This window comes from Aquarana catesbeiana, linkage group LG01, assembly GCF_042186555.1.
Source record: "Aquarana catesbeiana isolate 2022-GZ linkage group LG01, ASM4218655v1, whole genome shotgun sequence".
Taxonomy (NCBI): domain Eukaryota; kingdom Metazoa; phylum Chordata; class Amphibia; order Anura; family Ranidae; genus Aquarana; species Aquarana catesbeiana.
Window position 1 is genome coordinate 375,456,661 of NC_133324.1, and position 25,175 is coordinate 375,481,835.

At 42.6% G+C, this 25,175-nt stretch overlaps 2 protein-coding genes across 2 annotated transcripts in view; one reads left to right on the forward strand and one right to left on the reverse strand.

The window, feature by feature from the left end:
- The window catches only part of UBQLN1 (ubiquilin 1), a 71,009-nt gene extending 63,147 nt beyond the window's left edge, over nt 1-7,862 (forward strand). Inside the window, exons 9-11 of the mRNA XM_073633696.1 lie at nt 981-1,096; nt 2,150-2,315; nt 5,837-7,862. Coding sequence (XP_073489797.1) covers nt 981-1,096; nt 2,150-2,315; nt 5,837-5,989 — 435 coding nt within the window. The 3' untranslated portion in view covers nt 5,990-7,862. The remainder of the gene's footprint in view (nt 1-980; nt 1,097-2,149; nt 2,316-5,836) is intronic.
- A 2,764-nt stretch (nt 7,863-10,626) lies between these two features.
- Nucleotides 10,627-25,175, reverse strand: part of IDNK (IDNK gluconokinase) — a 74,548-nt gene continuing 59,999 nt past the window's right edge. The window contains exons 5-6 of the mRNA XM_073633710.1: nt 17,311-17,424; nt 10,627-11,245 (exon numbers count right to left, since the gene is read on the reverse strand). Coding sequence (XP_073489811.1) covers nt 11,155-11,245; nt 17,311-17,424 — 205 coding nt within the window. The 3' untranslated portion in view covers nt 10,627-11,154. The remainder of the gene's footprint in view (nt 11,246-17,310; nt 17,425-25,175) is intronic.

Consider the following 25,175-nt stretch of genomic DNA (forward strand, 5'->3'; position numbering starts at 1 on the left):
CTCCCCCCACTGCCGCACTCATGGTTCCTGACTGTCCAAGTATCGGGTCAAGCATCAGAGCATTTGCACCAGTACAAGTACTGGTGCAAATGCTCTGTATCGGTACCGATACTAGTATCGAAATCGGTGCAACCCTAGTTTGCGCTATCAGGTGTTACCTGAAATCGACTGCTGCAATTCATCAGTCAGATTTCCTCTTTACGCTTTCTGAAGGTCCAAAGAAGGATCATGTGGTTTCCATATCTACCATCTCTCCATAAATCCCTCAGCTTATTTCTCAAGTTTTCCTAAAAGGAAAAGTTCCACAGTTTTCAGTAACCACTTTCTACCAAGAGTTTTTGCCTCCTGAGCTATTCATCATTGGGCTTTGGTAGCTCAGGTTTGTAAAGCTGCCTGGTCTTCAGTTCATACTCTTCCAAAATTTTACCAAGTGGATGTCCAAGCCGATATTTGAAGGCTGCTGCATGAGGTTCTTACCTGTTCTGGTTTAGTTTGTCTCTTGCCACATTGCCCTCCTTTTCATGTTTAGTGCTTCAGGATATCCCTGTCATAATGCAGGTGAAGAATGATCCCTGTGGGATGTATGATGAAGAAAAGGGGATCTTTGGTTTACCAGTAAAATCCTTTTCTTCGAGTACATCGTTTATGGCTTGCTACAAAAAACCTGTCTAGTGAGGACGGGCCCTGCCTAGGAAGGGATTTCTTTCAGGTGTGCAGTCACCTAAAGGTGGCAGCCTAACCCTATTGTAATGGAGATTAAGATGCCATTTGTCCTTTTTGCCCTGTGATTTACTCCAAGAAGAGAATTTTATAAGTAAGCCAAAGTCCCCTTATTTCATCTTGTTAGATGTAGATATTGAATACAAATCCTAATCCTTTTTATGGGTGGTTGTTTGAATATCTGAAAGATTTGTATTTTTAATATGTTTAGGGAAACTATTTTCACTTTTTTTTTTTTTTTTTTCTTTCTTTCTTTCTAGATGCAGAATCCAGAAACTCTGTCAGCTATGTCTAACCCTAGAGCAATGCAAGCCTTATTACAAATCCAGCAGGGATTGCAGACTTTGGCTACTGAAGCTCCTTCCCTTATTCCAGGGTAAAGTTTTTAATAATAAAATTTTTCATATCTAAGGGGCTGTTACTTTTGCATTGAGGTATGTGGTCAAAACCTGCCTTCCCCCCACTATGTCAGGATTCTAAAGCCAAAGATTTGAATGCTCGTGTCACAACTATGTATTAATTTGTGAACCATTAGGGCCCTTTCAGACGCGCGGATCCGTATATTCAGCCTTCCGCTTGTCCAGCGGGGATCGCTCTGTTGATCCCCGCTGAGCCGGTGGATGACAAGTTAGTCTTTGCACACTGTGCAGGGACGGACCTGTCAGATCTCCGCTCTCCTCTATGAGAGGGATCGGATGATTACGGACCACCTGTTTTTCATCTGATCCGCCAGACGGATGGAAAATAGGGATTCCATCCGTCTGGATTTTGCGGATTGGATCGGGGCGGATCGGATATCAGCAGACATGTCACCGCTGACATCCGTCGCTCCATAGAGATGTGTGGAGCAACCGTTCAGATCCGCCTGTCGTTTTTTTTCAGCGGATCTGAACGGTGGTCTGCACATGTGAAACGGCCCTTAGGAAAGGCCTTTTAGCAACAGAACTCACAGAATACTTTCTTGTGTATAATCTACCTATATTTATATTCATGTTAAAAATACAGCATGTGCAGCATTTTACAATTCATGCTGTTCAATGCAAACTGTTAATCTTCATGTGCAGAATGCCACATTTTGTTATCATGCCTCTCTTGTTTGCATAAGCAGGCTTCAAAAATATTTTGAAGAAAAAAGATAAATGGGATTTTTAAGGCACCTGATAAAAAAACACCAATAATAAAACAAGTCATTTTTATTAGGAATTACATAAAAATAACTTCCATAAAACAACACGGCTGATAATTTGAATGGCAAAAATTAGCCAGAAATCCCAATTACATCATAACCACCCAATTTGTATTATAACAGTCAAACTTTGCCGAAATGTTGCATGTGGATATTTGGCATTGTAGAGTTCTTGCTTAAAGATATGTTTGTTTTATGTTTTATAAAATGGGTAATTTAGTTTCTATCCCTACTCCCTCTTAGCTCTACTGCCTTTGGAGGTTTGGGTGGTACAGCTAGCCCACCTTCCACAACTGTGCCCACACCTGGACCAACTGAGAACACCACTCCTTTATCTGGAATCTCTGAGCCAGGGCACCAGCAATTTGTACAACAGATGCTGCAAGCCTTGTCTGGTGCTAATCCGCAGGTAACGTTCACATTGACCTTGCAGCAAAAATTCTTTAACATGTCTAGCAGAATACTCCATTGCATCATGTCTGTTTTTTTTGTTTTTGGTTTTGTTTTGTTTTTTTATTTCGAGTAGTTTCGGTGTGAGCCCCACTGCAAGGGTAGATTTGGATTTTACCCAGAGTTCAGCTTTAACCACTTCTCATCCCTAGAACATACCTGTCTGTTTTTGTAAACAAGCTGCTATACCAGTATCATAGCTGCAGCCATGTTTCTGGTATTAAAATTTGCAATCGGCAATGGGCTTTCATGTAAAAGTGATTTGAGTGGCTCTACAGCTGCCTGATCACTTTTACAGGGCATGGAAGGAGCCTCCTCCCACTGCCATTCCACTGGGGAGCCCAGGATTGCTATACTTGGTCAGACCAGGCACAATTCCACCACCCATGCTTACATGTAAATGGTGCTTGCACCACACATGAGTTATCGCCATGAACATCAGAGTGAGAGCAATAATTCCAGTCCCAGAGCTCATGTTTAACTCTAAACTGGTAACTTGTATAGGGTTTTTAAGTGTCACCTATGGAGATTTTTAGGTATCCTAGTCTGTTGCCATTTCACAGGTGTGCAAATGTTTAAATTTTGACATCTATCTATGTACTTAGCACACCTTCATTGTTTGTTTATATTTCACCAAAAAATTGGATATGGTATTGTGTTAGTGTGCACTTAAATGCATTTGTGTATATTTCCCTGAGAATTTGCATTTGATAAATGGCTTTGCAATTATCACACAACATAAATTGCAACAACCACCGTTTTATTCTCCAGGGCTTATGCCTTAAAAAAATTTCATGTTTAGGGGTTCTAAGTAGTTTTCTAGCAAAAAAATACTGATTAACATGTATGTGAATACATCAGAATTGGCCCAGGTTGGAAGCGTTTAAACAAAAATAATGGGTGGACAATGTTGAAGGTGGCAGGTATACCTCAAAGTCTCTGCCTTAAGCCGGTAACAGGAAAAGGTAATTTAGTAACTAAGTAAATTTTTTACAAACCTGGTATATTCAAACTAAGCATATAATGGGAAAATTCATAAAACTCATAAGCAAAAATTAAAACCGTGTATCTAAAGATCAACAGATTCAGAGATACAGGCATCTTAACCCGAATTTTCCTGTAAACAAACATTTTAACATGGCTGCCTATCCCTGAGCTCTGCTTGTCAGTCCTTTAATATGATTGGTGGTCTCCTTAACCAATAGTGGAGATTTGGGACTTATTGTCAAGAATTCCATATATTTTCTGATGCCCATATTTTTTAATCTGTGGATTGTTTTGACATGTTGTTTTCACTAATACTTCGGTTGGAGTATTTTCTCGTTCAAATATTTAAATAAAGAACAGTGGTGTACAGACATTGCAAAGCATGTACTAAATTACAATTTGGCACACTCTGCTGTAGTTAAACATATTTTGTAGGCTTCATGTGATACACCTGGCAAAACAGACGTAAACAAAAAATACATACATGAGGTTCCTGTCGTGCAAGGGAAGGTGAGGTACAAAAAGGTCCAATGCCCTTCTCGGAGTGAATGACAATTTTTGTGGCAAAAAAATACAACATAGGATAAAAGTAGAAATAAAGAAAGGTAGAAATAAGAGTAGGGAAGAGAAAAAAGGAGATGTTCAGTCTCTCCCAGGCCAGACAGCACCCTACACTTCAGCAGTCAGGTGAAATACATTTGTTCCACAAATGGTTGCTAGGGTTCCAGCAGAGAAAGGGCAAAAGTAGACGGCAGATATTTATCAACCCACGGCTTCCAGATTTTTAGATGCTTTGGAACACTGTTCAGCAGTGTGGCCTCAACCTTGCTATGTATCATAAATTGGGTTATCCTGTATTTTTTCGTTTTAAGGGTGTATAATGAGGAGCTTTTCCAAGCTTTAGCAAGGGTCTGCTTGGTGGCAGCTGTCAATTCTTCGGGATGTTTAATATTCCTATGGTCAGGTCAGGCTGTTTGGGTATCCAGTAACACGGAAAGCATGCTAAATACTTCAGCCCAGAATGAGGTGACAACTGGACAGGTTCACCAAATGTACATATGAGTGCCTGCAATCTGGGCAGCCCTTGAAATTTGAGGGATAGTAGGACAATGTTTTAGCTATTCTAGCTGGAACTAGATACCATCTGGTGAAAACTTTATAGTTTGTTTCCAGCGCTAATATGTTGACGGTAGATGATTTAGTGGATTGCCAGATATCTGCCCAATTCTTGGGCTCCAGCTGGATGCCAATATCTGCAGCCCAGCAGTAGGCTGGTAGCACTGAATTTGATATTAAAATCAAATGCACATAAATCTTAGAGATCAAACCAGGAGCCTGAGGGTCAGAGCAGCATATATGTTTGAAAAATGTTTGGGACTGCGGGTCCGTTTGACCCTTAGTATAAATGGAGAAAAAGTGCTGGGTTTGGAGACGCTTGAATATTTCTGAGTTCGGAAGTTGGTATTTCTCCTGCATCGGTGCAAAAGAAAGTACAGTAATGAGGTATTGGTAACCAAGCGACTCAACCTGTGAAGGTCAAGTGATATCCATATGTACGGAATGAGGCTGGGGCTATGCTGCCTGGGTAAAGAGGGATTATTCAAAAAGGTCAGGAGGTGAAAGTGTGAAGATTGCAAAAGACAGGAAAATTTTAAACAATCCCATATGGCCGGGTAATGTTGTGTTATGGGGGTGTATTATGGTCTTGTGTTCCCTGGGGTAAAGCCAGAGGAGGTAATAAATAACCAAAGGGTCACATTTGGCTGCTTTCAAGCTGAGCCAAAGGGGAGACTCCGTAACAGTATATTTGGCCAAATGGGCCAACTGACCTGCTTGGTAATACTTGACAAAAATTAGGCCAAGGCCACCCTTTTTGGAGTATTTTCAATCATATGGTCAGTGTGACTAGCACAGGTTTTGAAACGTTAAAGTGTTTGTAAAGTCTCGTGTTTTTTTTTTTTTTTCCTATAAAAATATTAAACGTTCTACTTACCTGCTCTGTTGCAGTGGATCTGCACAGAGCAGCCCAGATCCTCTTGTTCTCAGTCCCTCTTCTGTGATCCTGGTCCCTCCCTCCTGTTCAGTGCTCCCACAGCAAGCAGCTTGCTATGGAGGCACCTGAGCTGTGTCACAGCTCCGTGTGCATTCAGACGCGGAGCCCCAGCCCCACCCCCCTCTCCCCTGATTAGCTAGCTAACTTTGACAGCAGCAGATGGCACCGCTGCTGTGTCTCAGCCAATCGGGAAGGGGAATCTTGGTCAGCTGAGACACTTGTGGAAATCGCTGGACAGAGGGACATCAGGTAAGTGGGGGGGGGGCTGCTGCACACAAGGCTTTTAATCTTAATACATTAAGGTGATAAAATCTTTTGCCTTTACAACCACTTTAACACTGTTAAATGGCTTGTATAACCTTTTTTCTCAGTTGCTTTTTCTGCTTTAAACTTCATGCTTGATGATGATGCCCGTGTTGCTTTTTTTTTTTTTTTTTTAGGTCCAAAATCCAGAAATCAGATTCCAGCAGCAGCTGGAGCAGCTCGGTGCCATGGGTTTCCTAAACAGAGAAGCAAATCTACAAGCTTTAATAGCAACTGGAGGAGACATCAATGCAGCTATCGAACGACTACTGGGATCCCAACCTTCATAGCAATCCTTCCCAATCAAGAAAAAATGTAATTTATTTTTGATAATGGCTTTTAAGTCTCGATAAAACACCTGCTTTTTTTCAGTTTGACTCCTGGTGTCATAACAAACTAAATCTTGAAGCATTTAAATCTGGATGAAGTGCAGTAGTTTATCTGAAACTGTGGGAATCAAAGATTTTTCTTTTTTCTTTTTTTTTTTTTTTTCCTTGGACTTGTTGCATGTAGTACAGACCATCTACCCCCCACATGCTGCATTGCTTGTGATTTTTCCAGTAAATCGCTTCTGCAGTTGGCTAACAGGTTTCAGCTAAACTTCATCTGTTGAAGGGTATTTGCTTTAATCAATAGCCTCTGGTAGTAATTTATGTAGACGACATACAACATCGGATGTCAAATAGATAAGGTTATAATTAGTGATACACTATCGCTTTTTGTGACTTTAGCCTGTATTTTTGCTAACATAATGCTGTACGATTCATACTGCTTGAGTTTCATTTAACCTTCTGTTTTCCCTTCTGATCACTTATGTAAACATGGGTAATTTTGCTGCAGTCCATTGACAGTAGTTATAGCTGCACACCCACAGAATATGAAACGTGGTATTTAGGTTTATGTGGAATAGCATTTACAAAAAAGTCTGGTCAGAAACACAATGTAGCTGCAATAGTAATATTATACAGTTAAATAGATTTTGGTTAGGTTAAAAAAGCATTTTAGGAGAGAAGCTCTTAAAGCATACTTTTCATCTGCCAATTTGATATTGTGGATATAAAGCCAGAAGAATTGGCTTTGAATCTAACTTCAGCACAGGATTTTGAAGTATTCCTAGCATACCATGATAAATGACTGAAATTGTCCCCTTTTTCAGGGTTTCTTTGTTGTCTGTGTAACCAGATTCTATCATACCCTTAGACTAATCAGAATAGAAACAGGCACTCTGGATGCTTCAAAAGCCTGCATTGGCAGGAGAAAAAAGTTGTACAATAAACACTATTTACAAAGTTTATCGTTTTTGCTGTGCTTTACAATATTAGTTTTGCCAGAAATTTGCTAAACGTTTGAATTGTGATATAAAGCTGAACTCAAAGCAGATATACAAAAAAAAAATATGATCTCATATTAAAATCCCTAAATGCGTTTTTAAATGATCGTGTAATTACATGATTTTGTCTTGAATATCAGGCACCTGCAATGCCCAGCACAGCAGCACTTAGTCTGTGAGAAGGATGGTTATAGCTCTCTAAACCAATAACTCTTCTGCAGTGTGCATGTGCTGAAGAGAGGTGAGAGCAGAGTGCTGACTCCTTCAGGTCTAAGTAGGAGGTTTGGGCTTTGTTGCTGCAGCTGTGGAGGTCAAAAACCTACAGGGCCGCTAGATTGGCTTATCAGAATTACAAATTCTTTGACCGATAAAAAAAAATTGCTAGTATGTGCAGCTATGTATTTAGTTGCTTTCCTGATGTTCAGCTTTAAGGCAGTGTTGGGCAAGCTGTGGACCCCCACCTGCAGAACTACTAGCTGCACAGTACTGTAAGGCATTCTGCCAAGGTTGGTATATCCTCAGCAGCTGGGAGTCAAACATTTGTTGATACATCGAAGATCCTAATCATTAGTGATGCATTTTGATGAGATGATCTTGGCATTCTCTATACAAACTGCCAGAGATCCTCATGCTTCTAAAGTGCAAATTGCAACAGTTAGTATTTACAAAGGTGAGTGACACCACGGTCCAGTTCTGTTAATTGTGGCTTGATTTCAGGATGTGAGAAAGTGTCATGTGATCTAATCATTTTTAACCACATTGTACAAATAGAATAATCTTGCATTTTTATCAGTCCTCTCTCCTGTGCACAGGTAATAAATAAATGCCAACAATTCCTCTGTTTCTTATTTGCTCTTCACTTTTGTTTAGATGTGGTTTCATTTATTGTAACTATAGTGCTCATAATTTCACAACTTCTGTTGAACCATAACCTGACTAAGCTGAATCTGACATATAGAGGGAGATTTACTAAATCTGGTGCAGCTGTGCATAATAACCAATCAGCTTCCAGTTTTATTGTCAACGCTTATTTGAACAAGCTGAATTTTTGAAGCTGGTTACTATGCACAGCTGCACCAGATTCTGTGTGCATCGGTTAAATCTCCCCCTTAGGCTCCAGTTGAGGTGGTGTGATGTGAGGGCCCAGGAGCCTAGCGCATTCTGGATTGTATATCTTCTAGATGGCTGGTGAATGCCTTGGAATTTATCAACAAGAGCCTCAGGGGCTTATTGCTACGGCTGATGCACATGCACCAGTGACTCACTAGACTTTACCCAAGAAGCTGTGGAAGACTTGCTATACGACAGGAGCAGATCAGTGTTGTAATGCCAGATTCATGATGGTGTTTTGGAGGGTACCTGAAACTTATACAGATCGGCTAGCTATATAGTGGCAATCTAAGGTTTGAAAACTATTTATCATTCAGACTGATATGTTTTCAAGAATAAGATTGCGGTACAGTAATGCAATAATGCAAGGTGGCTTAATTGGAAAAATACAGATTAATTCAATATCAAGTGAAGAGAAAATAAATCGTGTACCTGGATCAAAACAAGCAGTCGCAAAAGGTGTTGGCTATGTCCAAGTGTGGTCGGTAGCCAGTGATTTAATATTGGGTTTTGGCTCACCAGTGCTGCATAGGCCAGATCCTGCATTAAAGCTAAATTCCAGGAATTCAGCTACTTTGCAAAAACTGCACGCATACCAGGGCGTGCCTGCCGCCTCCCTAGAATTCTCTAATCACATTTTAACAGGTTTGTTGTGCTCCAGGAAGATAACTTCTGGCGCTGTGACACTTCTTATTGTGGTCTTGGTTTCTTCAAGAGCAGAGTCGCTGGAACTGGTATGCAAGCCCCTCCCCTCCTTCTGCCAATGCACAGAAGCCTTTGTATTTTGAGAATGAGTTCCCATAATACAAAGTCTTCTGTGAATGGGCAGCAGAGGGGGGTGCAGGCATAGCTACTGTGTATACTTCTTTCCTCTCACAGCTGGGATGTGTCCTCCTGGGAGTGCAATAAACATGTCACATACAGTGGGGACGGAAAGTATTCAGACCCCCTTACATTTTTCAATCTTTGTTATATTGCAGCCATTTGCTAAAATCATTTAAGTTCGTTTTTTTCCTCATTAATGTACACACAGCACCCCATCTTGACAGAAAAACACAGAATTGTTGACATTTTTGCAGATTTATTAAAAAAGAAAAACTGAAATATCACATGGTCCTACGTATTCAGACCCTTTGCTGTGACACTCATATATTTAACTCAGGTGCTGTCCATTTCTTCTGATCATCCTTGAGATGGTTCTATACCTTCATTTGAGTCCAGCTGTGTTTGATTATACTGATTGGACTTGATTAGGAAAGCCACACACCTGTCTATATAAGACCTTACAGCTCACAGTGCATGTCAGAGCAAATGAGAATCATGAAGTCAAAGGAACTACCTGAAGAACTCAGAGACAGAATTGTGGCAAGGCACAGATCTGGCCAAGGTTACAAAAAAAATTTCTGCTGCACTTAAGGTTCCTAAGAGCACAGTGGCCTCCATAATCCTTAAATGGAAGACGTTTGGGACAACCAGACCCCTTCCTAGAGCTGGCTGTCCGGCCAGAGTGAGCTATCGGGGGAGAAGAGCCATGGTGAGAGAGGTAAAGAAGAACCCAAAGATCACTGTGGCTGAGCTCCAGAGATGCAGTCGGGAGATAGGAGAAAGTTGTAGAAAGTCAACCATCACTGCAGCCCTCCACCAGTCAGGGCTTTATGGCAGAGTGGCCCGACGGAAGCCTCTCCTCAGTGTAAGACACATGAAAGCCCGCATGGAGTTTGCTAAAAAAAACTCCAAGATGGTGAGAAATAAGATTCTCTGGTCTGATGAGACCAAGATAGAACTTTTTGGCCTTAATTCTAAGCGGTATGTGTGGAGAAAAACCAGGCACTGCTCATCACCTGTCCAATACAGTCCCAACAGTGAAGCATGGTGGTGGCAGCATCATGCTGTAGGGGTGTTTTTCAGCTGCAGGGACAGGACGACTGGTTGCAATCGAGGGAAAGATATATGCGGCCAAGTACAGGGATATCCTGGACGAAAACCTTCTACAGAGTGCTCAGGACCTCAGACTGGGCCGAAGGTTTACCTTCCAACAAGACAATAACCCTAAGCAAACAGCTAAAATAACGAAGGAGTGGCTTCACAACAACTCTGTGACTGTCCTTGAATGGCCCAGCCAGAGCCCTGACTTAAACCCAATTGAGCATCTCTGGAGAGACCTAAAAATGGCTGTCCACCAACGTTTACCATCCAACCTGACAGAACTGGAGAGGATCTGCAAGGAGGAATGGCAGAGGATCCCCAAATCCAGGTGTGAAAAACTTGTTGCATCTTTCCCAAAAAGACTCATGGCTGTATTAGATCAAAAGGGTGCTTCTACTAAATACTGAGCAAAGGGTCTGAATACTTAGGACCATGTGATATTTCAGTTTTTCTTTTTTAATAAATCTGCAAAAATGTCAACAATTCTGTGTTTTTCTGTCAATATGGGGTGCTGTGTGTACATTAATGAGGAAAACAATGAACTTAAATGATTTTAGCAAATGGCTGCAATATAACAAAGAGTGAAACATTTAAAGGGGTCTGAATACTTTCCGCCCCCACTGTATGTAAGTAATAGTTCCCACAGGTGACATCCACGTAATTGGACTCCACTCATAGGAGTTGATTTACTAAAACTGAAGAGGGCAAAATCTTGGTGCAGCTCTACATAGGAACAAATCTGCTTCCAGGTTTTTTTTTGTTTTTTTTTTGTCATAGCTTAAGTTAGAAGCTGATTGGCTACCATGCACAGCTGCACCAGATTTTGCACGCTTCAGTTTCAGTAAACCCATCCCATAGTGTGCCTGCACTTTATGCAGAGTTACTGAATTCTAATAATTCAACTTTAAATCTCAGTCAGTCTGTATGCAGGCAAAAAAAAATGGACTTATCTGATTTAAAGTAGATAAACCTAACCGAATGACATGTAGTTTGCCAAAGCACTGTGTATTGTAAACAATTGTAATTTATGAAATCAAGTGTTTTCTTTCATCCTTTGTTGCATCTTGGTGCTGCTGATCTCCTACAGCCTCATCCCAGCCATTTCTCTTTACATGTATGCACTCCAGCAATGCCTGCATAATGTGTGTTGAAACAGCCATTTGCAGTCTCCATCAGAGGCCTGTGTGACAACACAAACAAACAGATATGTGACAGGAACAGTGTTGTACCCTAAAACAGTGAGTGCCTAAACAATAATCTTTTTGGTCTGATCACCAGGAATTATTTTATTGAAAGCTGTAGATTTGAAAATTACTTATGAAATTGCTTTACCATGTTGAAGCTTAAAGTGGTAAAACCCAGAAGCAAACATTTTTTATATTGCAGCTTAACAATTCTTTTAGATATGGTGGTTGCATTAGTTTTCTTTTTAGGTTTTCTTTCTTTTTATTTAAATATGGTAAGCTTAACCAGTAAGTCTGTTAAAAGAAAAAAAAAACTGTCCTGCAAATGTATCCTCTTAAAGCGGGATTCCGGCTTTGAAAAAAAAAAATTAAAGTCAGCAGCTACAAACACTGTAGCCGCTGACTTTAAACAAGCACACTTACCTGTCTTGGGTGCCCGCAATGTCGGCCACCCGAGGCCGACCCGTCCCTCGGCTCTTGGGTCCCGGCACCGCCATCCTAACTAAGGGAAACAGGCAGTGGAGCCTTATGGCTCCACTGCCCGTTTCCTACTGCGCATGCGCGAGTCGCGCAGCGCTTTGTGAATTGGACGCGATGTGTTATGGGAACTGTGTGCGTCCCAAAACACAACACACCGCTCCCCATTCCCCAGAAGACAACGCGGGAGGAGAAGACTGAAGATCACCACGGCGTAGGAAGAGGCAGATTAGGAAGACTGCCTAGCAACAGCCATTTCACGTAAGTTAGATTTTTTTTTTTTTTTTCCCCTCTATTTTTTTCTGCAATATTTTTTTTTTTTTTTAAGGGTGGACCTCCCCTTTAAGATTGTTGAGACAAACCATTTAACACTGACAGGGGTGCTTACACTGATCATGTTTTATTCATTTTATGTAAAACCTTTATCCCAAAAGAAGAAAAACTGTTGCTATAACTGCAGTGTGGGTTGAAGTTTGGCTTCAATTTGTTAATATATGTAAATCTGTAAGTCCATCTAACACTTCCCTAACAATGCTTCTGTCAAAAAAAAAAAAACGCAACCAACACATCTAATTGGTAAGCTGCAATATATTACATTTTGGGTTTAACCGCTTCCGGATCAGCCGCCGCAGTTATACTGCAGCAGATTGGCTCCCCTGTGCGAAACCATGTAGCTGTACGTTGGCTGGCGCATAGGCGCGCACCCCCGCTGCATAGTGGGGGTGCCGATGCTTGTGGCCGACAGTCGTGATGACCGCCGGCCACAAGCGATCGTGACCAGGTGACACAGAGCAGGGATGAGTGTATGTAAACACACACTTCCCTGTTCTGTTCTGACAGGAGGGACAGATCGTTTTAGCTAGGAACCACGATCTGTCACTTCCTCTAGTTAGTCCCCTACCTCTTCAGTTAGACTCACCTCCCAGGGAACATAGTTAAACCCTTCACTGCCAGTGACATTTTTACAGTAATCAATGCATTTTTAATTGCATTGATTGCTGTATTAATGCCAATGGTTCCAAACAAAAATGTGTCAAATTGTCTGATGTGTCCACAATAATGTCGCAGTCACAATAAAAATCGCAGATCGCTGCCATTACTAGTAAAAAAAAAAAAATAATAAAAATGCTATAAATATATCCCCTATGTTGTAGACGCTATAACTTTTGTGCAAACCAATCAATATACGCTTATTGCAATTTTTTTTCACCAAAAATATGTAGAAGAATACATATCGGCCTAAACAGAAAAATTTTTATTTTTTTTATGGGCATATTTATTATAGCAAAAAGTACAAAATATTGTTTTTTTTCAAAATTGTCGCTCTTTTTTTTTGTTGTTTAAAAAATAAAAACCACAGAGGCGATCAAATACCACCAAAAGAAAGCTCTATTTGTGGGGAGGAAAAAAAGACGTAAATTTTGTTTGGGTACAACGTCGCACGACCGCGCAATTGTCAGTTAAAGCGACGCGGTGCTGAATCGCAAACAAAATGCTCTGGTCAGGAAGGGGGTAAATTCTTCCGGGGTTGAAGTGGTTAATACCGCTTTAAATTCTACGTTTGATTGGGTTTACACATAATTCAACCCTGTAATGCCCCACTGAAATAGAAAAATGGAATATAAGATGAGTTTAGCATTTTTAGAATCTACTTTTAAAGATCATTTGGGAAATCTTCCAATGGGGACAGTTTTTGTGGTGACAACCATCAAAATGAGCTTTCCTGTTCCTTCCTAGTGTGATAGGATTTGAAGGAAAATACCATCATTGGTTCACAAGCCACAAAAAAACTCAAATGATTTTTAACCATTCTGCTTTTTACTCAATACATTTTTGTTGCCTTTTAGGATAGAACCTGAGAGAGCATTACTCCATCCACAATTTACAGGAAACACTAGCTCAATTATGTAAATGAAGGACCTCCCTCATAGCTCGTCAGTTTTACTGTTTCCTTTGGCATGATGGAAGCACTGCACAGGAACTGTGGGTAGAAGGCTATACATTTTCAGGTGCTCTACTGGAATGGTGTGGGGGCTCTCGCCCCTTTTTACTTTGACCAGTCTGCTTGGCACCTCCACCTGTGTTTGTGCACTTGGTAATTCACAGGTCCTTTTCATTTCCTCCAAACACTCCTTAAAGTGCTTACATGCTCCTCCGGGACCCTCTTCTGTGCTTGGGTAAGAACAGGCACTGCCCAGGTCTTCCCAGGATAAGAGCAGCTCTATCCCACTCTAGAGATCTAGGACAAGAAAATACAACTATCTCTTCACGATCGCATGTATTAAGACCTTTGGTGAAAACAAGGGGCGTGGCTTTACTGTTCATGAGATTCTTTCCATGTCCATCAAAAGACAGATAGCAAGATCCAGAGAGGAGGCCTGTCTTTTTTTTTTTTTTTTTTTTTTTCCCCCCCAAGTATTTAATAAAAAAAAATCACCTTTTGTACCCTGGAAATCGAACTCAGACCCCCCCTCCCCCCCCCAGTAGCAGGGCCAGCCTGTAATGTTTGTTTTGGGCAATGGATCCTGTAGTTGGCACTCACTTTGGCACTGGTATAACAAGTGTAGTTATCCACAGGGTGCTAAGCAGGTCCAGGTTTTTCCATTCCTATGGCACCCAGACCCTGCAGATCCCTTCACGTATGACCTCCACAACGGGTAAAGCTTGGCCCCTGAATGGGTCAGCAGCAGCGTTGACAAGGTAAGACTGGGTTCCCCTGTACAACTACATACCAGTTCCTGGATATACAGGCAGTCCCCGGGTTACAAACAAGATAGGTACTGTAGGTTTGTTCTTAAGTTGAATCTGTTTGTAAGTTGGAACAGGTACATTTTTTAAGTGTAGCTCCAGCCAAAAAAATCTATTTTTAAGCTTTTTGGATAGCATAGGGAAGGGTTATCACCCCTGTAATGTTTGTTTAGCTGTCTGTGCCCCTGTTCAGAAGATTTCACCTCACTTTCTGACCCAATGACAACTTTGGGCTGTTAGGGAAACATGGGCTGGTGGATAAAGCATCTCACAAAATTGAGTACACACCTCAAATAAGAAATGACACTTTGCTAAAAGGTAAAGTAGTGAGTGTACAGCTTGCATAACAGTGTAAATTTGCTGCCCTCAAAATAACTCAACACAGCCATTAATGTCTAAACCGCTGGCAACAAAAGTGACTACACCCCTAAGTGAAAATGTCCAAATTGGGGTCGAAGTGTCATTATTTTGTGTGGCCACCAATATTTTCTAGCACTGCCTAACCCTCTTGGGCATGGAGTTCACCAGAGCTTCACAGGTTGCCACTGGAGTCCTCCTTCTCGACGACATCACAGAGCTGGTGGATGTTGGATACCTTCTGCTCCTCCACCTTCTGTTTTGAGGATGCCCCACAGATGATCAATAGGGTTTAGGTCTGGAGACATGCTTGGCCAGTCCATCACCTTTACCCTCAGCTTCTTTAGCAAGGCAGTGGTCGTCTTGGAGGTGTGTTTCGGGTCGTTATGTTGGAATATTGCCCTGTAGCCCAGTCTCCGAAGGGAGGGGGATCATGCTCTGCTTCAGTATGTCACAGTACATGTTGGCATTCATGGTTCCCTCAATGAACTGTAGCTCCCCAGTTCCAGCAGCACTCATGCAGCCCCAGACCATGACACTCCCACCACCACGCTTGACTGTAGGCAAGACACACTTGTCTTTGTACTCCTCACCTGGTTGCCGCGACACATGCTTGACACCATCTGAACCAAATAAGTTTATCTTGGTCTCATCAGACCACAGGACTTGGTTCTAGTAATCCATGTCCTTAGTCTGCTTGTCTTCAGTGAACTGTTTGCGGGCTTTCTTCTGGGACGACAGCCATGCAGACCAATTTGATGCAGTGTGCAGTGTATGGTCTAAACCAGGGGTCTCAAACTGGCGGCCCTCCAGCTGTTGCGAAACTACAGGTCCCATCATGCCTCTGCCTGTGGGAGTCATACTTGTAACTGTCAGCCTTGCAATGCCTCATGGGACTTGTAGTTTCGTAACAGCTGGAGGGCTGCCAGTTTGAGACCCCTGGTCTAAACATTGACAGGCTGACCCCCCACCCCTTCAACCTCTGCAGCAATGCTGGCAGCACTCATACGTCTATTTCCTAAAGACAACCTCTGGATATAACGCTGAGCACATGCACTCAACTTCTTTGGTCAACCATGGTGAGGCCTGTTCTGAGTGGGACCTGTCCTGTTAAACCACTGTATGGTCTTAGCCACCGTGCTGGATCTCAGTTTCAGGGTCTTGGCCATCTTATTATAGCCTAGGCCAGTGATGGCGAACCTTTTTGAACAAGAGTGCCCAAACTGCAACACAAGTGCCCAAAGTCTGCTATTCTAGAGACCCAACCTTTCTATATCTAGAAACACAGTTTATTTATAAGTCATTACAGACCTCCCTCCCCACTCGATACAGACCCCCTTCCTGGTCACTCTGTCCCCCTCCTGTATCCATCTACAATAAAATAAACTTAGTACAAACCTCAGAACAGTGTGAGTATCCTTATACACAGCCGAGGAGGGGGAGACTGCTTCGGTCCACAACCACTCTGCTGTGTGAGACAGCCCGCAAGAGATGCGGCATCCAACCCGGCAGCACCGCTTCGTCTTGTCCACACCCATCCCGGACATGTCACCCCTGGTCCCAGAGCCCTGTGGAGAATGTAGTTCTATGGGGCGGGTGTGCGGTGTGGACGAGATTCACCTCGTACAGGATGGCCGGCTCTTCATCTTCGCGTGCCCACGGAGAGGGCTCTGCATGCCATGGGTTCGCTATCACTGGCCTAGGCCATCTTTATGTAGAGCAACAATTTTTTTTTTTTCAGATCCTCATGCCATGAGGTCCCATGTTGAACTTCCAGTGACCAGTAAGAGAGCGATAACACCAAATTTAACACACCTGCTGCCCATTCACACCTGAGGCCTTGTAACACTAACCATTCACATGACAAGGGGGAGGGAAAATTGCTAGTTGGGCCCAATTTGGACATTTTCACTTAGGGTAAACTCACTTTTGTTGAAGCGGTTTAGACATAATTGGCTGTGAGTTATTTTGAGTTGACAGCAAATTTACACTGTTATACATTGTAGCAAAGTGTCATTTCTTCAGTGTTTTCACATGAAAAGATACAATATATTTGCAAAAATGTGAGGAGTGTACTCACTTTTGTAAGATACTGTATATACTGTGTAGATACTGTTTTTGCGTTAAGTCAGCAGCTACAAAAAGTGTAGCTTCTGACTTTTAATAAACATGCACTTACCTGTCCCAGGATCAAGCGATGTGGCCGCCCGGACCCTTGATTCTCTCACCTCGCCAGCCATGGCATTACAATTGTGGGCATGCTCAAGTCGCACTGCGCTACCCAAATTCTCTAACTTTGTTTTGCTTATTCGGCCTTATAAGTAAAGGTGTTTTTTTGTTTTGTTTTTTCTACCTATTTAAATTGCCAGTGCCAGAAGTTTATCACTGGCTAATGATGTAGTGCTTATAGGACTTCTAACTGTACACTCTTGGACATCATTTTCCACTGATGGTGCAAGCTGATCGTTTACTGTCTCACCTGGCTTGATACCCAAGAAACACAGCAACAGGAACTCCGACACCTTGGTTATTAAGATTTTCTAAATACTGGACACATTGAACCCCTTCAGTCCACATCCATTCCATGAGTAACCTGCAGGGAAAGATGCTCAATTAGCAATGGTAGATTACAGGCACATGGGACAATCAGCAGGGACTAAAAGCAGAATTCTCTGCCACCATTGCCTTTTTGGAAATGTGAGAGTGCTAACAGCCTTTACGCTCTTCTGTGTCTATTCCCCTGACTATTTTCGTGTTTCATCCTATACTGCCTGGCGCACTTCCATTTGCAGAAGGCAAGAGGGGGTGCAAATATTGTAGTGCAGCCAAAACTTCAGGATTTATTTCTTTAGCCTCTTGCCACATGCTGGCTACTGTAGACACATTACTTGAGGTAGTGCATAATAGTCTCTATCAAATTTCACACAAGCACCCTTGTCTGATTTAGGCATGCATGTCCCATCGTGCTCCTAAAACATCTGTCCAAATTTTTGCGTTGGTTAGGCTCCTACAAGGTCTCCTAAAGACTTGCCACTATATCCCTCATGTGAGAAATCTTTGACCTCCCTTTTTTTTTTTTTTTTTTTTTAAATAGAAAACACTAAGTAATGGGTGTGTGAAAAGACATGAGGGCAGCCTTGTTGTTTTAAAGTTCACAATTCAGCAATGACCTATTTTTAGAGTTGGGGACACAGCCAGCTTACTTCTACAGCCAGTGACCCTCTCCCAGAACATGTTTTTAGCCCCAGGAGTGCATCCTCATTACATTTAAATTGGATAAACATTTCTCCAAGGGTCTGGAAACTTCAATTTCAACTGGAATGGCCATTTAAAGTAGAATTCCAGCCTAACACTAACTATGCCTATAAATGTTCCCTCCCTTTGGTTTTATACATAATAAATGTATCAGTACTCCGTTATCTGATGATAAAAAGAAAGCATTATTTAAAATACGTACCTAATTTTAAGTCTGGTTTGGTCATGTGATCCCTTGTGTAAACAGCAGCTCCAGGGGAGAGGAGGTAGTGCTCAACAACGGTACGGAATTATGGGAGCGGTGTTATCACTTGTAGGCTTACGTGTCCCAGCTATTCCTACTCTATTCTACGCCTGCTTTTCTCTATCTTACGAAAGACAAGAGAAAAGTCATTTGCTGCTTGGAGGGATGGGTGGTTGGAGGCAAGGATACAGTGAAACTGATGAGGTTGTGATCAGGGAGAGAAAAGGGGGTGTTGGTGAGGTTGCCAGGAGTGCAGAGATGGGAGAATACAAGGTTGAGGGTATTACCATTGAAGTGAGTGGAAGTGTGTGTCCATTGGGTTAGGTCAAAAGATGAGGTGAAGTTAAGCTGTAGCTGGGCTGTTAACATTGACAGGGATGTTGAAGTCACCAAGAATTATAGTGGGTATTTCAGAGGAGAGAAAGTAGGGTGGTAGCCAGGCAGGGAAGTCATCAAAAAAGGGCGATACTGGTCCAGAAGGCCGATAAATTGCTGCAATCCTCAGAGAAATGGGAGAAAACAGATGAATACAGTGCATCTTGAAAAGAGAAGGAGGGAGGGAGGGATAGGAAGGACTATGCTATCTATTATGTGTGGCAGTTTCCACCTGGTGTGATGATGGGAAATTAATTCCAGGACTTGTTCCCATTACTCATCCTGCAAATTCTTCTATTCGGAGTCACAAAACATCTAGCCCTTGTAATTCTAAAGGTCTTTGTTTGACCTTGTATATCCTCTTACTGACACTTTGGCTTGCTCATCCTTGTTGTCCATTGCAACCTTCAGTGGCCCCCTGAAGCCTTCTACAGGTGCCAGTTGCCAATGCAGAGCTCTCCCCTTGTGTTCAAGGGGGCAATCTGTTACTCGGTCCTTTTGTACAAACAGAACATTCATTTTTTTAACCTTGGCTGCCATAGTTGTGTCTTATGTCCCCCTAATTCAATTTTTGGAGTTCCCTCCTTTTCCTACATATTGCTCAAGTATTATGAATTCCAGTTGTTTTTGCTTCCATGGGCTCTTCTTTTTCCTTTCTGTGGGATTCTTTCTTCCTTCCCATGTCTAGCCAGAAGGCATGTCAAACCTTTTATAAATTACCTTATGGGCGGGGTCAGGACTGTATGGCTATGTGCTACTTTTTCCCCTTTAGCTTTTTCTCTTTAGTAAGAAGTAGTGGTGCTGCTCCAGGCGTGTTAGTGTCTCAAATGAACGCTCACCCCGCTCACAGCTTTAGGTGCAGGCTCTACAATCGTATGGACAATCAAAGAAAGTAGCTGGAAGGCCGCACTCTGAATACACGCCTACATTGGCAAAACAATGTTAAAAAAATCCAAAACTGTCACATCATGGTTGTAGGTGGTACAGAAGAAAGAGTTAACGCGTTTCACATCATGGTAGATGCTTAATCATAGCTAGTAACCATAATCAGACTGGAGATATATATAGTGAGATAAAACCAATTGGGGAAACAAACACCCCCTAAAACTCCTCCCATCTCTAATCAGACTGAACTGGAAACCTAGTGTGCAGAGAGATGGACAGCACGTAAAAACCGAGAAACAAAGTAACAAACTCGGACATGATGATAATAAATTTGTTCAACCAGGTCAATAGAACTGATTCACTGTGCTAGCCCTCAGCAGATGACATAACTGTAAAAATGTTCTAGTATAGACTCAATATAAAACATAAAAACATAACCACCACTGAACAATGCATTTAAATGTATCCGCAAGGCTAAGTGCAATGAAAATACCGCAGACAAAACCAGAGAGGGACGTTCACTACAGAATACTCGAAGTTCATTATTGTGATTTGAAAATTCACGTAATGATCATTACTATATCGGACACATTTGTGTCAAACAAACATATTCCATTAGCAATTCCAATTGAATAAAGTGCAATACCTCAAAACTATGCGATCGTTCTCCCGTCTGCCATGTCTGTGGTAAAGAAAAGGACCCTATAATGAAGAAACAGTTACAACAAAGGAGGAGAGGAATGCTAACAAACAAAAGAGTAAGATGCAAATTCAGTCAATATTAAGCAGACTAAAAAGACATACAGGTGCTGCTTGAAGAACCATGCAGACATGTGTCAAAATAATATGTAGCCCATACAAAGTACACACATGATATGATACATATAGATCTCTTGCCCCAAATACACACATGACATGCATGGATAACAGCCATCTGTGCATGTCAATTCCATGTATATAACATGAAAAAGATATAAGTATCTAAATGGATATACTGGTGATGTTTGAAACTATATCAATATAAGTGCTAGTGTATATGTGGTATACACAAGATATACATAGATACCCTGCCCTAAATGCACACATATGGCGCACAAGTAACAGCGATATGGAAAACTACAGCCGTCCATGTGCATCAATGCAAAATTGCAACGCATGAAATGAAAAAAATTATATATGAATTTGAAAAGGGCATCAATGTCAATCCAATCCACTTCAATTAAGCTATTCATAGAAATAAGAAACGTCACAATCAAAGTTTAAGCCTGCTGGTTTTCTTGTGTGTAAAGTGAATATTCAGTAAACTTCCTTTCTACACAAAATGCCAAACTTATCACCACCTCTGATGGGCATAGTTATTTTTTCCATGCCCTGAATGACAAGGCTGGAAGTGTTCTTATTATAGTGTTGGCCCCAATGTCTGGCTACGTTGGTAAAATGGTCTTTTTCTATATCATGTAGGTGATCATATAGACGGTCCCTCAGACGTTGGGAGGTCCTTCCTACATACTGGATCTGACATGTGGTGCATGTAATGACATACACCACATAGCGTGTATTACAGTTAATAAAGGATCCGATCCCAAAAAATTTCCCTGTGGATAATGAAGTGACACAGTCACCTTCTTTGATGAAGGCACAATAAGAACAACTGCTTACGCCACACTTAAAAGTGCCCTTGAACTGTAGCCAGTGTGCGGGTGGTCATTCACTAGTATACAGACTAGGTGACAGATATCTACCTAAAGTGGGCGCTCTTCTGGAGACAACCTGTGTCCCATTAGATAAGAACTGTGCATATTTGGGGTAATTGTAGGGGGTTGAAAAATCAGGGAGTACTGGAGAACTGTGAACTACTCTAATATATGGAATTTACAGATATGTCAGAATTCCTAATTTCTTTATTGTCCATCACGGGACACAGAGCACCATAGTAATCACTATGTGGGTATATAGGCACCTTCAGGTGATGGACACTGGTATACCCAATACAGGAAGTTCACTCCCTATATAACCCTTCCTCCTACCAGGAGTACCTCAGTTTTTTCGCCAGTGTCTAATGCTGGCCATACACTATACGAAAAATCGGCCGAAAAATCGTTCGTATGGACACTTCGTTCGTTTTTCGGCAAGTTAGTGGGTACAAATCGATAATCGTTTGTGACGTTTTTGTGGAAAAAAAACGAACGGCATGTTTGGAAAATTTCTGCCGAACGTACGATAAATTGCAAGGTTAATGTGTTTTCCGTCCGAACTGCCTGTACTAGGTATATGTAAAAAAACGAACACAAAATTATTTATTCATGTCCACTGAACAGATTATCGGTCATTATATGATGGCACGATCGTTTGCGGTCACGGTCGAACGTTCGTTTTTCGAAAAGGGGTTCGGCCGATTTTCTGTATAGTGTATGGCCAGCATAAGATGTTGGTCACGAGTGAAGATGTGCTCTGAGGAGCTCCAGGAGGGATCCGTGCTGGATTTAAACAACCTCCATAGACTGGATCCATCCAAGGTGCCACTGAGGTCAAGGTGTACGAAGCACAGGGTTTAGCCTGTAACGCCTCTTTGCAAGGCTGGACCCCAGGACCCAGGGCTTTGGTCATGCTACATTACCTAAAGTTTTTTATGGCGGGGTGCTGATTCAGGTCCAAGGGAGTGGAACCCCTATAAAAGGGACCCGGTCCTTGAAGGTTTGCTAATGCAGCCTGCCGTGATGGGTGAAGTTTGGATCTGTCTGTTACAGCAGTATCCTGCAGCGAAGGTAAGGAAAGAAGCCTAGGAACTGTAAAAAGTTCACCTATGGTTGTTTCTTCCATGAGTAAAATGTTGTCATGCCTTAAAGTCTCCACTAGAGGGAGTAAATGCACATACCTTGATACGTTGCTTCTCAGTCAGCTCAGTCCAGCTAAAAACAGCATGTGTGTGGTCTCAGCAGCCAGAGGGGATTTTTTAATCATGAACAAACAGCATGTTCTTCTCCCCCCTGGGGGAACTAATGGGGGGTGCGGTGGTGGCTTCCTGGTATTGTATTTTAAACGCCTTTCATTTCCTTCAGCCTTTTTTATGCCAATAACGGAGCGGCTGAAATATCCCCCACATAAGCTTTCTCACCCCCCCAACCCTGTCCATACTTGTTTTTATTTTTTACAGGGGACAGAGCCTCCCCTCCTTTGGGTCTGCACTGGCAGACCTGAATGCCATGCGCTCACCGCTGTTAATTTGAAACGGGGGGGGGGTGGGTTATTGGTGAGGGGACATGGCTTAAGCGCGGCGCCATGTGCGGGACGTAGCGTCCACGTGGAGCACACGGCACAGGCGTTGGGGATACGAGCAGAGCTCGCACCTGAGACAGTTTAAACAGACGCTTCTCATTAAACAGGAGATCTCTATCAGATCGATCACAACTGAAGAGATAGAAGTCTGACACACAGGAGCGCTGGGGCACTTAGGGAATGCATGCAGGCATTTCCATTACAGGAAATACAATTTTACTCAGCACTAAGCTGAACTTGATAGCGGCATTGAATTGCTAGACTATTGCTCAGCAAATAGTGTATTTACTTAGTGCCTCTGCTTATGTGCTTAGCACTATGACTTCCAAATAAGACACCACAAAAAAGGTACTAAAATTTCCACCCCCAGGCGTGGGAACTCCAGTCGTGCCTCCACACTCATCCTCTCCAGAAATACCAGATATGGCAAGCCAGGGTGAGTCATTGGAACCAATTGGTTTGTGCAGCTGCTTCTCACACCTCAGCCCCTGTATACCTGACTGAACATGCATTTTCCTCCACCCTGCAGGGCCTAGAAGGAAGATTAGCAGCTTTAATTGCATCCTCCATCCAAAAGGATAGGAGGCGTGCTAGATCCCCCTCCCCCACCACAAACCCCCTGCCAAGGAAACAGTGGATACAGGAGGAGGTCTTACCCTCAGGCAATCAGGAGGAAGGGCAAACTGATGATTCCTCTTCGGAGGAGACAACAGTGGATGAACCTTTTTCAGCCTCGCAATCTGAGAAATTGCTGGTACAATCTCTTACGGAGATGGTTCGTTCCTCTTTCAAGCTACCCCTAACGGAGTCAGCTGAAAGTTCTGTTTCTTCTTTTGGTTCCTTAAAACCTTCACAGCCTTTTCATGCATTTCCTGTCCATGCTTTATTAGAAAAACTTATTTATGCTGAATGGGATCACCCGGATAAGCATTTTCTCCCTCCAAAGAGATTCACAGCACTCTATCCCATGAAGGAGAAATTCACCAAAAAATGGAATGTACAGTTGTCGCTGCCATTTCCAGTGTGAATAAAAGTCTAACTTGTCCAGTAGACAATGCACAAATGCTTAAGGATCCAACCGATAAAAGGTTGGAATTTCTGTTCAAATCTTCTTTTTCCTTGGCAGGGGCCTTTACTCAGCCTGCAGTCGCTGCAATAGGCATCTGTCAGTCCCTAAAGGACCAGTTTAAACAGGCCCTTAAAGAGGTCCCTGCACAACAAGCCCGGTAATTGGCCGAACTACCGAAAGCATTATGTTTTGCCATAGACGCCATGAAAGACTCTATTCACCAGGCGTCCCACCTTGCGCTTGTGCTAGTACACATGCGTAGGATCCTATGGTTAAAAAATTGGTCAGCCGAAGCACCTTGCAAAAGGCTCCTGACTGCTTTTCCCTTTCATGGGGATCGACTATTTCGGGATGATTTGGACAAATACATCCAGATGATTTCTAGTGGGAAAAGTACTCCTTTGCCAGTCAAAAGAAAGTATAAACACCCTTCATTTAAGCAGACTCTTTCCCCTGCACCAGGGGCTTCCGCCTCTAGGCAGTGGCGACGGCCTCCGCCGTCAGACTCTAGAGGAAAACCTCAGGGTCAGGCCCAGGCACAAAAGAAGGCCTGGGGCCGGAAACCTGCAAAACAGAATTCTAAAGCCTCATTATGAAGGGGCGCCCCCCCTCGCCAGAGTGGGGGGAAGACTTCTGCAATACTCAGAAGTCTGGCAAGAGGAAATTCAGGACAGATGGGTCATCTCTAGGATACAAACTAGAATTTCGGGAGTTTCCACCGTCACGTTTTCTGAGGTCAAACGTTTCCAAAGATCCAGGGAAAAGACAATCTCTGTTTCGGGCACTAGACCGATTACTGGTTCAGGGGGTGATCATACAAATCCCCACAGAAGAGCAAGGTTTGGGGTTTTATTCAAACCTCTTTATGGTAGCAAAATCGAATGGAGATGTCAGACCCATTCTAGATCTAAAGAATCTAAATCAGTTCCTGAAGATCTGCTCCTTTCGCATGGAGTCGATCAGGTCAGTGGTTTTTATCCTACAAGGAGAAGAACTTCTGGCGTCTATCGACATCATATCTGCATCTCCCTTTATTCCCCGCTCACCAAAGGTTTCTGCAGTTCGAGGTAGAACAGCAGCATTTTCAGTTTGTAGCCTTGCCCTTCGGGCTAGCTACAGCTCTCTGGGTGTTCACAAAGGTGCTGGCCCCACCTCTAGCCAGATTAAGAGCACAGGGCATAACAGTCTTGGCGTACCTAGACAATCTATTGCTAATAGACTAACTGGTGGCTCGTTTGGA